Source organism: Alexandromys fortis, unplaced genomic scaffold (genome assembly GCF_014885135.2).
Source record: "Alexandromys fortis isolate MF-2015 unplaced genomic scaffold, M_Fortis_MF-2015_v1.1 scaffold_175, whole genome shotgun sequence".
NCBI lineage: Eukaryota > Metazoa > Chordata > Mammalia > Rodentia > Cricetidae > Alexandromys > Alexandromys fortis.
Window position 1 is genome coordinate 1,733,104 of NW_026068065.1, and position 12,845 is coordinate 1,745,948.

The following is a 12,845-nucleotide window of genomic DNA, read 5'->3' on the forward strand; positions in this document are numbered from 1 at the left end:
AGACAGAGTCTTACTTTATAACTCCGACTGGAGTTATAACTTACTTTATAACTACCAACCTGTAGACCAGGTTGGTATCAAACTCACAGAGCTCTTGGCTATGTCTGTCAATTGAATCCTGAAAGCAAAGGTGTGTACTGCCATGCCTGGCCCCTTTAGATTCTTAAAAAATTATATGTCTCTGTGTATAACTATGTGTGAATTTGTCACGTGAGTGCAGTACCTTCAGAGGCCAGAAGAGGACATCAGATTTTGTTTCTGGAGATGGAGTTAGAGTTGTGAAGCCTCCACATATGGGAATGAGTCTGCCCTGGACTCCTAACCACCAAGTCATCTCTCCAGCCCCTACTCGGAATTATGACGATTGGTTTTAGGAACTCTTAACAAGAACTGGGGATAAGAACCAAATAGCCTGTTGACCCCCCACTCCCCTGGAAGATAAAGGCGGGAGGATCTGAAGCTGTCCTCAGCTGTGTAGGGAATTCAGCTGCTACCTGAGACCTTGTCTAAATGAAGGCACGAGCGAATGATGGATGGATGAAGTCTAAACTTTTGTATGTTTTTGTTTGTAGCCTACACAGTCCAGACATCTGAAAATGGACGCCCAACAATAGCTTCCGAAGCCCATTCCCAAGCTTTTGCTGTTTGCCGTGGACCCCTGGATCACTATGACTTCCTCATCAAAGCTCAGGAACTGCGGGACGATGGACATCAAAGAAGAGTCATTCAGTGTTTGCAGGGGCTGCTGGAGGACCTGAAAGGATATAGCGCAGAGGAGGAGGGGCTCTTTTCAAAGGTGAGGGCCTACACTTTCTAAATGGATTCAGTGCTGGAAGGACAGACAGCCCTGCGGCTGCCTCAGCCTGGTGGATCCCTATTCCTGCCCTTTTGATGTTCCTTAGAGTACTCTTATCTTCCCAGATTCAAACAGCTTCATAGTTACTCAATCGTGTAGCTCTGGCTAAATGCACCCCACCCCATCCCCCCACCTCATCCCCCACCCCATTCCCCCACCCCATCCCCGACCCCATCCCTATCCATCCCCGTACTCAAGCCTCACCCTGGAAGGTGGTGGAAAGGGCACTTGATCTCATCTCCTCCTATCTTCCTTTGCTTTGCTGTGCCTCTGAGAGTCAGAGGTAGGATGAGATAGGGATGGGCGGGATAGGTCTCAGCAGCCTTAGTCCTTTGACAGTAGGTCTGCTTTGTTAAGGGACACTGTGGTGGGTTGCAGACGCCTCTCCTGGGGACTTTCATGGTGTCCTGTCCTCTGTCTGCCTTCTTCTGACTGGAGAGACCCCTCCCAGCCCTGCCTTTCCCCTGCTCTCAGCCGTCTTTCTCCCTCTCAGGGTGCTCTCTCTGGCCCACTTTCCGGGTCCACTGAGGCCACGGGTACATAAAGTTTAGTTTCTACAACTCCTGGAACGTAGAGTGTTTCAGTTACCCTCGATTTCTTCTCTTCTTTTTCTTAAAAATCAAGACAAGGCAAACAAAACAAAACCACGTGTGTCTTTTGCCTGCATATTGTGTACAGCATGCCTGTGGGGGCCAGAAGGAGGCAGCAAGACTCCCTCAGTGGGAGTTACAGGTGGTTATGAGCAGCTGTGTGGGTGCTGGGAACCAAACCTAAGTCTTCTCTAAGAGTGGCCAGTGCTCTAAACCACTAAGCCACTTTTCTAGTCCCTAGCCTAGCCCGGGTTTCTATGGGCAAGAAGAAGGCACCAGATTGGTTTTGTCCTGTATACCCTTATTTTTCTGAGGATTAACGTCAGGCTCACTCACAGGATCTTCCGCACCCTGCTGTGGTAGCTGTGTGTGGAATTCCTCTTTTTCCTGGGGAGGGCATCCAAAGCCCTAACCTTCTCCTGAGGCCCCTCCCTACACTCCTTACCAAGCCAACAGCTTTCTGTCTTGATCATTCTTTTTGGTTTAAGGTTGTTTTGCCTTTTTATTTCTTATTAATTGATTATTTAAATAATTAGGGGACAGGGTCTTGCGGGGTAGACCATGCTAGCTTCACACTCTCACACATTTCTCTTCCTTTTGCTGGTACATGGTAACCCAACCCAGGACCTCACATATGCTAGGTAGGTACCAGGTACTCTAACCACTGAGTACCAGGCATGCACCATGGTGCCAGGGCTCTCCATCTTTTTTTCTTCTAAAATAACCCGTGTGAATGTGAACGTCTCCTGGGGACAGATGGAATGCTTGTCTCCTGTTTTCCTCTGCTCTGAGCTTTTGCTGCAATTTAGCCACAATAGGAAAACTCGTACTGCATCCCACAGGGGAAGCCAGCATCACCAGAGGGAAGCATCTTTAGGCACCACGGAGCTGTACACCTGAGAAACTAGTTTTACCGTAATTGACTGGCCACCATTCTGTTTGTTCTCCAGGCAGATGTAGAAAGGTTCCTTTTGGTGCACTTTCCTTTACTTCTCTTGTAGTCCCAGGAAAATGTCTGCAAATCCTACACTCTCACACTGAAATGGAGCCCCTCCTTCGCCTGGCCACGCTGGCTCTAGTAAACAGTTGAAGAGGTTCAGAGCATTGCCTCTGCCCCAGGAGCAGCGGATTGTGAGGAATGAGAGCTTGTGGACACGTTGTTACCAAATAAAACTTACTACCAGGTTAATCTGACACATTTAATGTATGCATAATTGTTATTGTGCTGGGAGGTAATTAGGCATAAATGATAAGTAGTTCATGTAAATCACTATAATTAGAATTACTTTTACACAGCCAAATCAAGCGTTTCTGGAGTCAGGGAGGGAGAGAATTAAACAGCCTTCGATTCTCGTTCTCCATTAATCAGGGCCGTGCAAGCCCTGGGTATTTTCATCCTTTGGGAGGAGACTTAGCCTGTTTGTAAGGAAGCTCAGCTCGGGTGTCCAGGTGTAGTAACTTTCCACGTATCAGTACTTTGCTCAGCGATGGACTGCATATGCCGTGGTGGATCTGGGACGATCTTGGCTGAGAACGTCTCACCCAGTGATGTCATAGCTTTAGCAAGACGCTCTGGTTTGTGTGATGATGTGCAGGCAGCTGTGTGAAAATGTAGCCCCTACAGTTATGAACTGTGCTTTCTATGTGGGGATGGTAATAATCCATTATGTGACCATGTGGGGCACATGCGAGGATAGCTGTAAAGATATGAGCTGTGGGCCGGGAGAGGTGGCGCACACCTTTAATCCCAGCACTCGGGAGACAGAGACAATGGGTCTAGAGGCAGACCCAACGAATCTAGCTTATGCTCATTCTTTCTCCCTCTTTCCCTCTCTCTGTATATGTGGCATGTATGTGTGTTTGCATGTGTGTGTTCGCATGTGTGTGTTTGTGTATATGAAATGATTAAAGGTCAGTGGCTTAATTAGGGTTTCTTTTTTTTTGTTTTGTTTTTTTTTTTTTTGTTTTTCGAGACAGGGTTTCTCTGTGGCTTTGGAGCCTGTCCTGGAACTAGCTCTGTAGACCAGGCTGGTCTCTAACTCACAGAGATCCGCCTGCTTCTACCTCCCGAGTGCTGGAATTAAAGGCGTGCGCCACCATCGCCCGGCGTAATTAGGGTTTCTTTTGCTGTAACGAAACACCATGACCAAAAAGCAAGTTGAGGAGGAAAGGGTTCATTCAGCTCACACCTCCACAGCACAGTTCATCATTACACAACAGGAACTCAAGCAGGTCAGAATCCTGGAGGCACGAGCTGATGCAGAAATCATGGAGGGGAGCTGCTTACTGGCTTGCTTCCCATGGCTTATCCAGCCTGCTTGCTTGCTTCCTCTCTCTCTCTCTCTCTCTCTCTCTCTCTCTCTCTCTCTCTCTCTCTCTCCCTCCCTCCTTTTCTCCCTCCCTCCTTCCCTTCCTTTCTTTCAGCTTTATTTATTTTGTATAGTGTTCTGCCTGCATGTATGCCTGCACGCCAGAAGAGGGCACCAGATCTCATTATAGATGGTTGTTATCAACCATGTGGTTGATGTGAATTGAACTCAGGACCTCTGGAAGGGCAGCCAGGGCTCCCAACCTCTGAGCCTCCCTCCCACTCCTCAGCCTGCTTTCTTATAGAACCCAGGTGCCCAGGGATGGCACCACCTACAATGGGCTCCTCCCCCATTGATCACTAATTGAGAAAATGCCTCACAGCTGATCTGATGGAGGCCTTTCCTCAAGTGAGGCTCCTTCCTCTCTGATGACTCTAGCTGTGTCCAATTGACATGAAGCCAGCCAGCACAGCCAACATTTGGTGTTTTCCTCTATAGCGCTCCATCTTTTATTTTTCAGATGAAGTACAGATGACTAATGCAATGCACTTTTGAAAATTACACTATATAAAATTTTTTTTTTTTGCATGGGGGGTGGATTAACATATGGAGTCAGAAAATAACTTGTAGGAGTTGGTTCTTCCCTTCCGCCATGTGGTTTCCAAGGGACAGACTCAGACCATGAGCTTCGACAGCAAAGGCTTTTGTTTACTGAGCCATCTCGCCAGCCCTCCACTGACTGGCTGTACCGGCTAGCTGGTGAGCCCCCAGGAGCCCTCCTGTCTGTACCCCCGCCATAGGGTTATGGAGGCATGCTTCCTCATGCTCCCTCTCCACGTCCGGCTTTTTACATGGGTGCTAGGGATCTGAACTTAAGTCCTTGTGTTTTCCCCACTGAGACATCTTCCTGGCCACAGTTCAGCCCCTGTCTTTCTGCCATTCATATTTTTACTGATTTATATATTCACTCATTAATTTAACCAAACCCAGTATTAAGTGGCACCTTCCGCAGGATAGTTCTTGCTGGGAGTGTTGAGAAGGGTCAGCCCTCATGGAGGAGAGGGACTGACAGGCAGAGCACTGCGGGTGTAATGATTTAATCCCACCCACTCTTCAAAGATGTCCTGCGGATTCTTTCCAGCTGCCTGACGGTTCCTGTTGCTGAGGACTTTCTATGCTGTTGGCGTCTTTAAGGGGTCTCTAAGATTCCTTTAACAATATCAAGCTTTTCAAGGATTAGATTTTTCCTTCTAAGAGTTTCTTTTTTAAAATTACTGTTTATTTATTTATTAGATTTTCTGTTGTATGTACATGTGTGAACATGTACATGTGGACATGCCAGGCTGCACGTGTGGAGGTCAGAGGACAGCTTTTGAGAGTTAGTTCTCTCCTTCTCCCCTGTGGATCCCAAGCTTGGGGACAGGTGACAGGTGCCTTTACTCATTGACCCATCCTCTCAGGCCTCAGTGACTTCTCTTCTCCCCATTCCCCTCTTTCATGAGATAGGGTCTCACTATGTAGCCCAGGCTGCCCTGAAACTCACTGTGTAAACCAGGCTGGCCTTGGGATTAAAGGTGTGCACTTCTACCACTGGCTTCTTCTCTTCCTTCTCCTCCTCTTCTTAGATTACATTTATTTATGGTGCATATGTGTGTATGTATGTGTGTGAGGGGTGCTCTGTAGAGGTCAACCCATTCTTTCCTTCTACCATGTGGGTTCTGGGGATTAAAATCAGTTTGTCAGGCTTGGTGGTAAACACCTTTACCTGTTGAGTCATTCTGTAACCCCAGCATTTAGAAGGTGGCAGAAAGATCAGAATTCTCTCCAGAGTGCATAGGGATTCAAGGTCAGCCTGAGCTATCTGAAGCCCTGCTTCAACAAACAATCAAACAGATAGGCAAATAAACAACAAACAGAAAAGAAACTCTGAGCTATTTTCATACTTCCATCTTCAGTGGAGTGTTCAGAGACCAGCAACTGAATGTGTGTTTCAGGACACACTGCGGTAACTGCGCATAGCTAGCTTCTCTGGGAGATGCTAGCCACACAGTTTGGAGGCACTGCATGACCGTGGTGATGAAGGCCTCCATGGAGCTGTCCTGATTTGCTTTTGCCCCACTGAACCAAAAGGAGTCCCTTGGGCTTTCCCTGAGCCCCATGTTGCCTAGACACTGGGTTGGCTTGTAAGTGAAGCAAAGGAGTGTGGTATCTGTATACGGTTTCCTCCCTCATCCCATTTGCCACACAGATATGCCCAGCATATGCTGCTTCTTTGTTTCTTGGATACAAGCCTGGCTGTATAGTCCAGGTCTGCCTGCGCTGCCTCTCAGGTGCTGGATCAAAGGCGTGCACAATCACACCCAGCCTTCACGACAGGCTGCTGTTGCCACACTACCCTGCCACGTACTTTCCTTTTTTGGTCTCAAGAGCCTGTAGAGTCAAACTCAAGGCCCAGCATAAAATAGGTACTCGATGCTCAATCCATGCCTGTAAAATGGATGGAAAAATAAGTAACAAGGCCCTCATGGAAGAGGCATAAAATAATTCTGCACTGATTTGAAGACAGTTGTGGTTGCTCTCTGGGCTTGTCCATGTGTCAGTGAGTTCTGGTTTCTGTGTCTGTCTCTGGGAATGAGTCCTTGTCAGTAGTTGTCTACTAGTATAGAAATGCCTGGGAACCCAGTGTAATTCTCCAGTTGAGAACCCTTCAGAGTTCAGAGCAAGAAGGCATCTGTTTACATTGTCTTAACAAGTTCCTGATTGTTTTGATGATTATGCTCACCTTCTGGCTGTCCCAGTAACTAGCGGAAACAGGAGCTTGCCAGAATCAGAGTAACACACAGGATCTAGAGACCAGGAGGATTTGCTGGAGAATTGCCCTAGTCCCTTGTTTCCTGGTAGTATATGGGGTACCTAAAAGTACCTTTGTTGGACTTAAGGTCCCAGCACTGGGGAGAGGGAGGAAGGAACATAAAATTTTGATGCTAAGTTGGGTTACCTAGCAAGACCTTGTCTTAAAAAAATCAAAAATCATTTATATCTGTGTATTCTGCTGAACAGAGACTGAGCAGGTTTTGTCTCGTGATGTTGTCAGGCTGGTCTCTAGTGCTTGGCCTCCAGTCCTTCTGCTTCAGCATCCTGAGGTGCAAGAACTATAGGTGAACATGATCAGGCCCAGCCAGTCCCTCCCTTCCTTCCTCTTACCTCCTCCCTTGCCTGCTTCCTTCCTCCTTTCCCTCTCCTTCCTTCCCTCCTACCCTTCCTCCCTTCCTTCAGATGCTTTAATCTCACAGTTTATCAAATTAATTTAAAACCCAAAGACTGGGAAGCAGTGGGTAGAGCAACACACTTGGGGCTGTATCTGTGCAAGAGGAAAACTGTGTGGGTTTGAATGTCTGAACTTGTCAGGCCCTGTCATTCTGCCGCAGCAGCTTTTCTCCATGACGACATTAAGTCAACAGCACTGGGTTTGAGCAAAGGGGATACACACGCTGAAGGTGTCTGGGGTGGGTGATACATCCCTCTTCTAGCTAAGGCTCCTTTGCTAGCTTCTAGCTGGTGCTCTGTGAGCCATTTCTTGTGTGTGTATTTGTAGAATTTGAAAGCCTCTTTATTTAGCTACTTAAATAGGCTTAATTATACTAGTAAACCGAGCAAATTGATGTACTTTAGGTTAGGAGGGTTCTTTTGAAAATCAGCTAAAGCCATTAAAAAAACATTTTCATTTACAGAGAGTTTATGGATGCTAACATATAGTTCTGTGTTTTAGTTTTTCAAGATCTGTAGAAACCTGAAGGATACACTTGTATCGGAAGGGGCCCACGTGGAGACTGCTGTGGTGCCCGTTTCTAAGAGCTGTAATTATGCTTACATCCCAGCTGGAATCATTGTCTCGGATTCTGCCAATGGGGAGACAAGAATGCAGTGGTGGGGATGTGGGGAGAAGCAGGAGCAGTAATATCCCTGCATTTTACACCAATTGAAAACAATACTTTTATCTTAAGAGCAACACCCTTGTTATCTAGTTGTCCTGATGGAGACTATGCTGGAATAATGTGTGGATAGTCCAGAAAGGCCGAACCATGCCTCTTACCTGAGAACATTCTTGAGAACCACTGGGGGATCATTATGGGTAGGATTTAAAAAAAATTTTTTTTTTTTTTGAGACAATGTTTTGCTATTTAGCCCAGACTAACCTCTCATTGAGATCCTCCTGCCTCTACCTTTGGATGCTAGGATTGTCTGGGTACAGCATGCACCCAGTGTTTTGGATCATTTTTTTTTAATGTTAACAGTTTAATGAAATGGAGAACAAAGGATAAGACTTACATGGTTAAGTGTGAATACTTGGGATGATCGCTTTGAGTTTACACCAGTTGAAGCAAAGGAACAGTGTTGAAAGTAAACATCCAGAGTATCATCGCACAGGTGGGATTTCCCTTGTTTGTTTGTGGACAGGAAGTTCAGGCTAGTCTTGACCTCACTGTGCAGCTAAGGATAACCTGCAATTTCTGCTCCTTCTCCCTCCCTCAAGTGCTGGGACTGTAGATTCTGTTCACCATGCATAGCTTGATTTTTAAAAATAACTTTAGAGCCAGGCATGATCGTGAAGCCTTTTAATCCTGGCACCCAGGAACAGAGGCAGGCAGATCTCTGTGAGTTGGAGGCCAGCCTGTTCTACAGAGTGAATTCCAGGCAAGGCAAGACCAGGGTGAGACTTTTTAACAAATTTCTGAGGAAAGAGATTGAGAAAACACTAGAAAAATGGAAAGACAGCCCATGTTCACAGATTGGCAGAATTAATATTGTGAAAACAACCTTCTTACCAAAGGTAATTTACAGATCAATGCAACACCCATAACATTCTTTCCTGGAATAGAAAAAGACCCTAAAATTCATAGGGACCCAGGAAAGACCCTGGAGAGCCAAAGCTACCCTGGACACCAAGAACAATACAGAGGGATTGCCTTTCCAGACCTGACGGTTCCGTAGAGAGCTGCAGTCATAGAGTAATATGGGACTGGCGCAAAGCCGGACTTGTAGACGAATGGAAGAAGTTAGAAGAGCCAGCATGAGCATGTAGAACTCCAGCCATCTCATACTCAAAAAGAGGCTAAAACACTGGAGAAAAAGAAAGCATCTTCAGCAAATGGTGCTGGGAAAAGCTGATGATCATGCAAAGACAAATGAAATTAGGAGCTGTGTCTGTCTCTCCACACAAAAGTGGATTAAAAAAAATCTCAATATGAAACCTGAAACACTAAGATTGCTAGAAGAAAACAAACAGTGCCCTAAGAGGTGACTGGAGAGGTGTGAAAAGGACTTCGTGAATTGGACTTAGCCCAGAAATTAAGGTCAACAATTTAAACATATGTCACAGTATTTGTCTTTTTTCCTTGTGGTTTCTGTTTTTTTTTTTTCCGTTTTGTTTTGTTTTTGCCTTGCTTATAAGATACTGCACTTCAATATTATAAAAACAAATGAGCAGGAAGGTATGTTTGAAGGTGCTGACGAGCCGCAGGGATACATGAGAAGTATAATTTGCTGCTGAAAAGGAGTGGGCGGGTTTGGAAAGGCAGGCATGGTGAGATTAGGAAGTGTGTCTTTGTGTCTTTTGTCACGGGAGGGAGACTGAAGGGATGATCCCAGAGGCAGAGCTGCAGCTTCACACAGGAAACTGCAGGAGTTCAGTCCCACAGGACACCTCCCCTTTCTCTCTATGAAGAGGTGGGAGCCATTGTCTGAAAGTGAGTGGGGAAGGGTAGGTTAGTGTCAAGGGGGCTGAGAAGGTTCCAGAAGACCTCTGAGAGAGCCTGTCTCGAAGTTCTTGACTGCATTGTTGCTATGTTGGTGTAGAGTTCATCTGTAGTACTAGGGATTGAACCCTTGGATTTGTGCACGCTAGGCTATTGCTCTGTTGCTGAGCTAGTTAGAACTAGGGTTATGAAATTGCATGAGCTCACCAAATGTATTGTCCAGATTTTTTTGGAGTTAATTATTTTCTGTGCATGAGTGTTTGTCTGTCTGTATAGTTATCACACAATGTCTGATGTGTAAGGAGGCCAGAAGAGGGGGTGTTGAACCTCCTGGAAATAGAATAAATAGGTGGTTGTGTGCTGCCTGCCATGTGGGGAACCAACCAGTCTTCTGCAAGAGCTGCAAGTGCTCTTAACCGCTGAGCCATCTCTCCAGCCCCCCAACTCCACCATGTAATTTTTAGTTTTATTACAGTATGTTTTTATAGTAATTCTTTTTTATTATTAGCTGATATTTATATATAATATTTATATCATATAGGTAGGCGTATATAAAAAATAATGCATCTATGGGGTTCAGGACAGTCAAGGTATAGAGGTCCACTGGAGGACCATGTTTCCTAAGGCTAAGAGAGGACTGTTGTATGTAACATCATTTGAGGGGTCTATGAGAGAGCTCACTGGTTATATCTGCTTGCTGCCAAGCTTCATGACTTGAGTTTAATCCTCAGGACTCACATGATGGACTGGGACCACAGACTCTGAAAAGTTGTCCTCTGATCTCAACATATATGCTATGAAATGCACATGCCCCCTCCACCCATACACCTATAAATAAATAACTGCAATGAGGATTTAAACACTCTACTTAACCTTGATTGGTAGAAGGTATCTAGGTCTTATTTTTATTTCTTTTTCCTTCCTTCCTTTCTTTCTTCCTTTCTTCCTTCCTTTCTTTCTTTCTTTCTTTCTTTCTTTCTTTCTTTCTTTCTTTCTTTCTTTCTTTCTTTTTTGATACAGGGTCTCTCACCAAGTAACATTGGCTATCCTGAAATCATGTAGACCATTGCTGGCCTCAAATTCAAAGAGATCAGTCTATCCTGAGTGGTGGGATTAAAGGCAAGTGCTACCACACCCAGCCTGGTATCTAGGTTTTAAATTAAGTTGTCAAAAGTTACCTATTTTGTTTATCAACTTTCGTGGTGGTGCTAGGGACTAAATGGAGGGCCATCTCCATTCTACCACATAGCTGCATCTCATCTCTTAGTTTTTTTTTTTTTTTTTTTTTTTTTGGAGACAAGGTTTCACTGTGTAGCCCAGGCTAGCCTTGAGCCTCCAAGTGCTATGCATACCTAGCAGTATCTCCTTACCATTAAGGTACAGTGCAGGGCCTCAGTCCCAGCAGGCAGAGGCAGGCAGAGCTTTGTGATTTTTAAGGCTAGCATAGTCTACCTAGAGAGTTCCAGGCCAGCCAGGGAACTGTGAGACCCTGTCTCAAAAAGCAAAGCATACCCTTCCCCCTAAAAATTCACCAAACCAAACCCAAAATCAAGAATATTTAAGGAGAGGAGTAGGAAGTGAACTTGGTCAAAATAAATGGTGTTAAATTTTCAAAGAATTAATAAAATATATAGAGCAATGTAGCATAAATTACACATGTAACATACACAAATCTGACAGCATTCTCTTTCTAAAATATATTGGATTAGTGAGTAGGAAAGAAGAAATAAGTACTCCTTCCTGCCTGTTTAAGTACTAACACGGAGTCCCAGTCATTACTCTGGCGAGAAAGCGTTCTGTCCTTGACCTGCTCATCCCATCCTCAGGGCCACATTATAGAAACTGAGCTCTTGTGCAGCCCTCTGCCCATCTTTTGTTGTTTTTCTAACTTGAATTTTGTTTACTTAGTGGCTATTGTGTGTTGTGTGAAAAATGCTAGAGAAGCTATTCCAGGCGCGGTGGCTCACATCTTTAATCCTAAAACTGAAGATTTTTATGACTTTGAGGTCACCCTGGTCAACATAGTGAGTTCCAGGCCAGTAAAGGCTTTGCAGATTGTCTCAAAAGAAAAATCAGAAATCAACCGCAGCAAAAAAAAATTATCTGTGCAGAATGTGATGTGTTTAATAACTCTAGTTAACAAACACAGAATATTGCTTTTAAAAGATTTCTAAAATGCAGAATACACTTAGAGATTATTAGGTTTTATATTAGGTTCCAAACTTGACATTGTTCTAAAATTGTTTAAGAGTGTGTCCTTTTTATTTTTAAAGCAAGCTGAGAATCTAGTTACATAATGTTTCACACAAAAAAGAAAGAAAGAAGGACTAAGAGATGTTGGCAGGAGTGGAAATCTATTTTTGGCTTAGACCTAACAGTGACTTGCAGGGAACAGGAAGCTATGCAGTTGTTGGAACTAAGGTGGAGAAGATCTGTTTGCTTGGTCTATACCAGGGTGTGGCCCATATCAGGAGATAAAGTTAGTGGGGTTAGAAAGAGTCCATGGGTTATAAAAACAGAAGCGAGAGCCTTGTGAATTGGATTCTGAATTGAGCTTTCAGATTTTCCTTTTAAATCACATGTCTGGTTGCGAAGTATAGGCATTCTCCTGTCTCAGCTTCCCAAGTGCTGGTATACAAGTGTCTGCCACCATGTTAGCCATCTTAACTGCTGTCATTACACAGCTCGGTGGCAGTAAATGCTGACATAATTCTGTGTTTACTCCTACCTGTCTCTTCATGTTACACAAATGGAGCTCTGTATTCCCAAACAATAATTCCTCACCTCCACTCTGCCCCGGCAATTATAGTTTATACTTCTCATTTGGTTACTCTGAGTACCTCATAGAAGTATTTTGTCTTTGTGTGACTAGCTTATTTTACAATACAATGTCCTCAAGATTTATCCATGCTGTAGTCTATCAAAAAAAAAAAAACCCTTCCTTTTAGAGGCTGGACAATATTTTGGCTTTGCAGACTTTCACACCAAGTTTTTTTCTACTTTTGTATATAATTGACCCCTCAATGTTCTATATATAGCACAGCTGGGAACTTTATGTGTTTGATTATATGTAATTCTTTTCATGATAGAAAATTTGTAATTTGTTCTTAATTTGCAGCTTTTTTCAAGGAACAAACCTCCAAAGGGCCTCTATGTTTATGGAGATGTTGGTAAGTGTTGAATAAGTACTGGGGGCCGGCAGGAGCTTCTTCTGCTTCCACTTGGGGACAATATATAGGATAAAAATACAACTATTAATCAATCTCAGATATTTTACATTGGCATGGATTTTGGCATACTGATTTAATTTGGTTACACTGTGTGTGTGTATATA

The 12,845-nt window shown here is 44.3% G+C and overlaps 1 protein-coding gene across 3 annotated transcripts in view; it reads left to right on the top strand.

The window, feature by feature from the left end:
- The window catches only part of Afg1l (AFG1 like ATPase), a 143,815-nt gene that overhangs the window by 23,426 nt on the left and 107,544 nt on the right, over nt 1-12,845 (top strand). For 2 of the 3 annotated variants that reach the window (XM_050120525.1, XM_050120524.1), the window contains exons 2-3: nt 573-796; nt 12,630-12,681. In XM_050120525.1, the coding sequence (XP_049976482.1) occupies nt 573-796; nt 12,630-12,681 (276 nt within the window). The remainder of the gene's footprint in view (nt 1-572; nt 797-12,629; nt 12,682-12,845) is intronic. The other variant, XM_050120526.1, reaches the window with a different exon arrangement.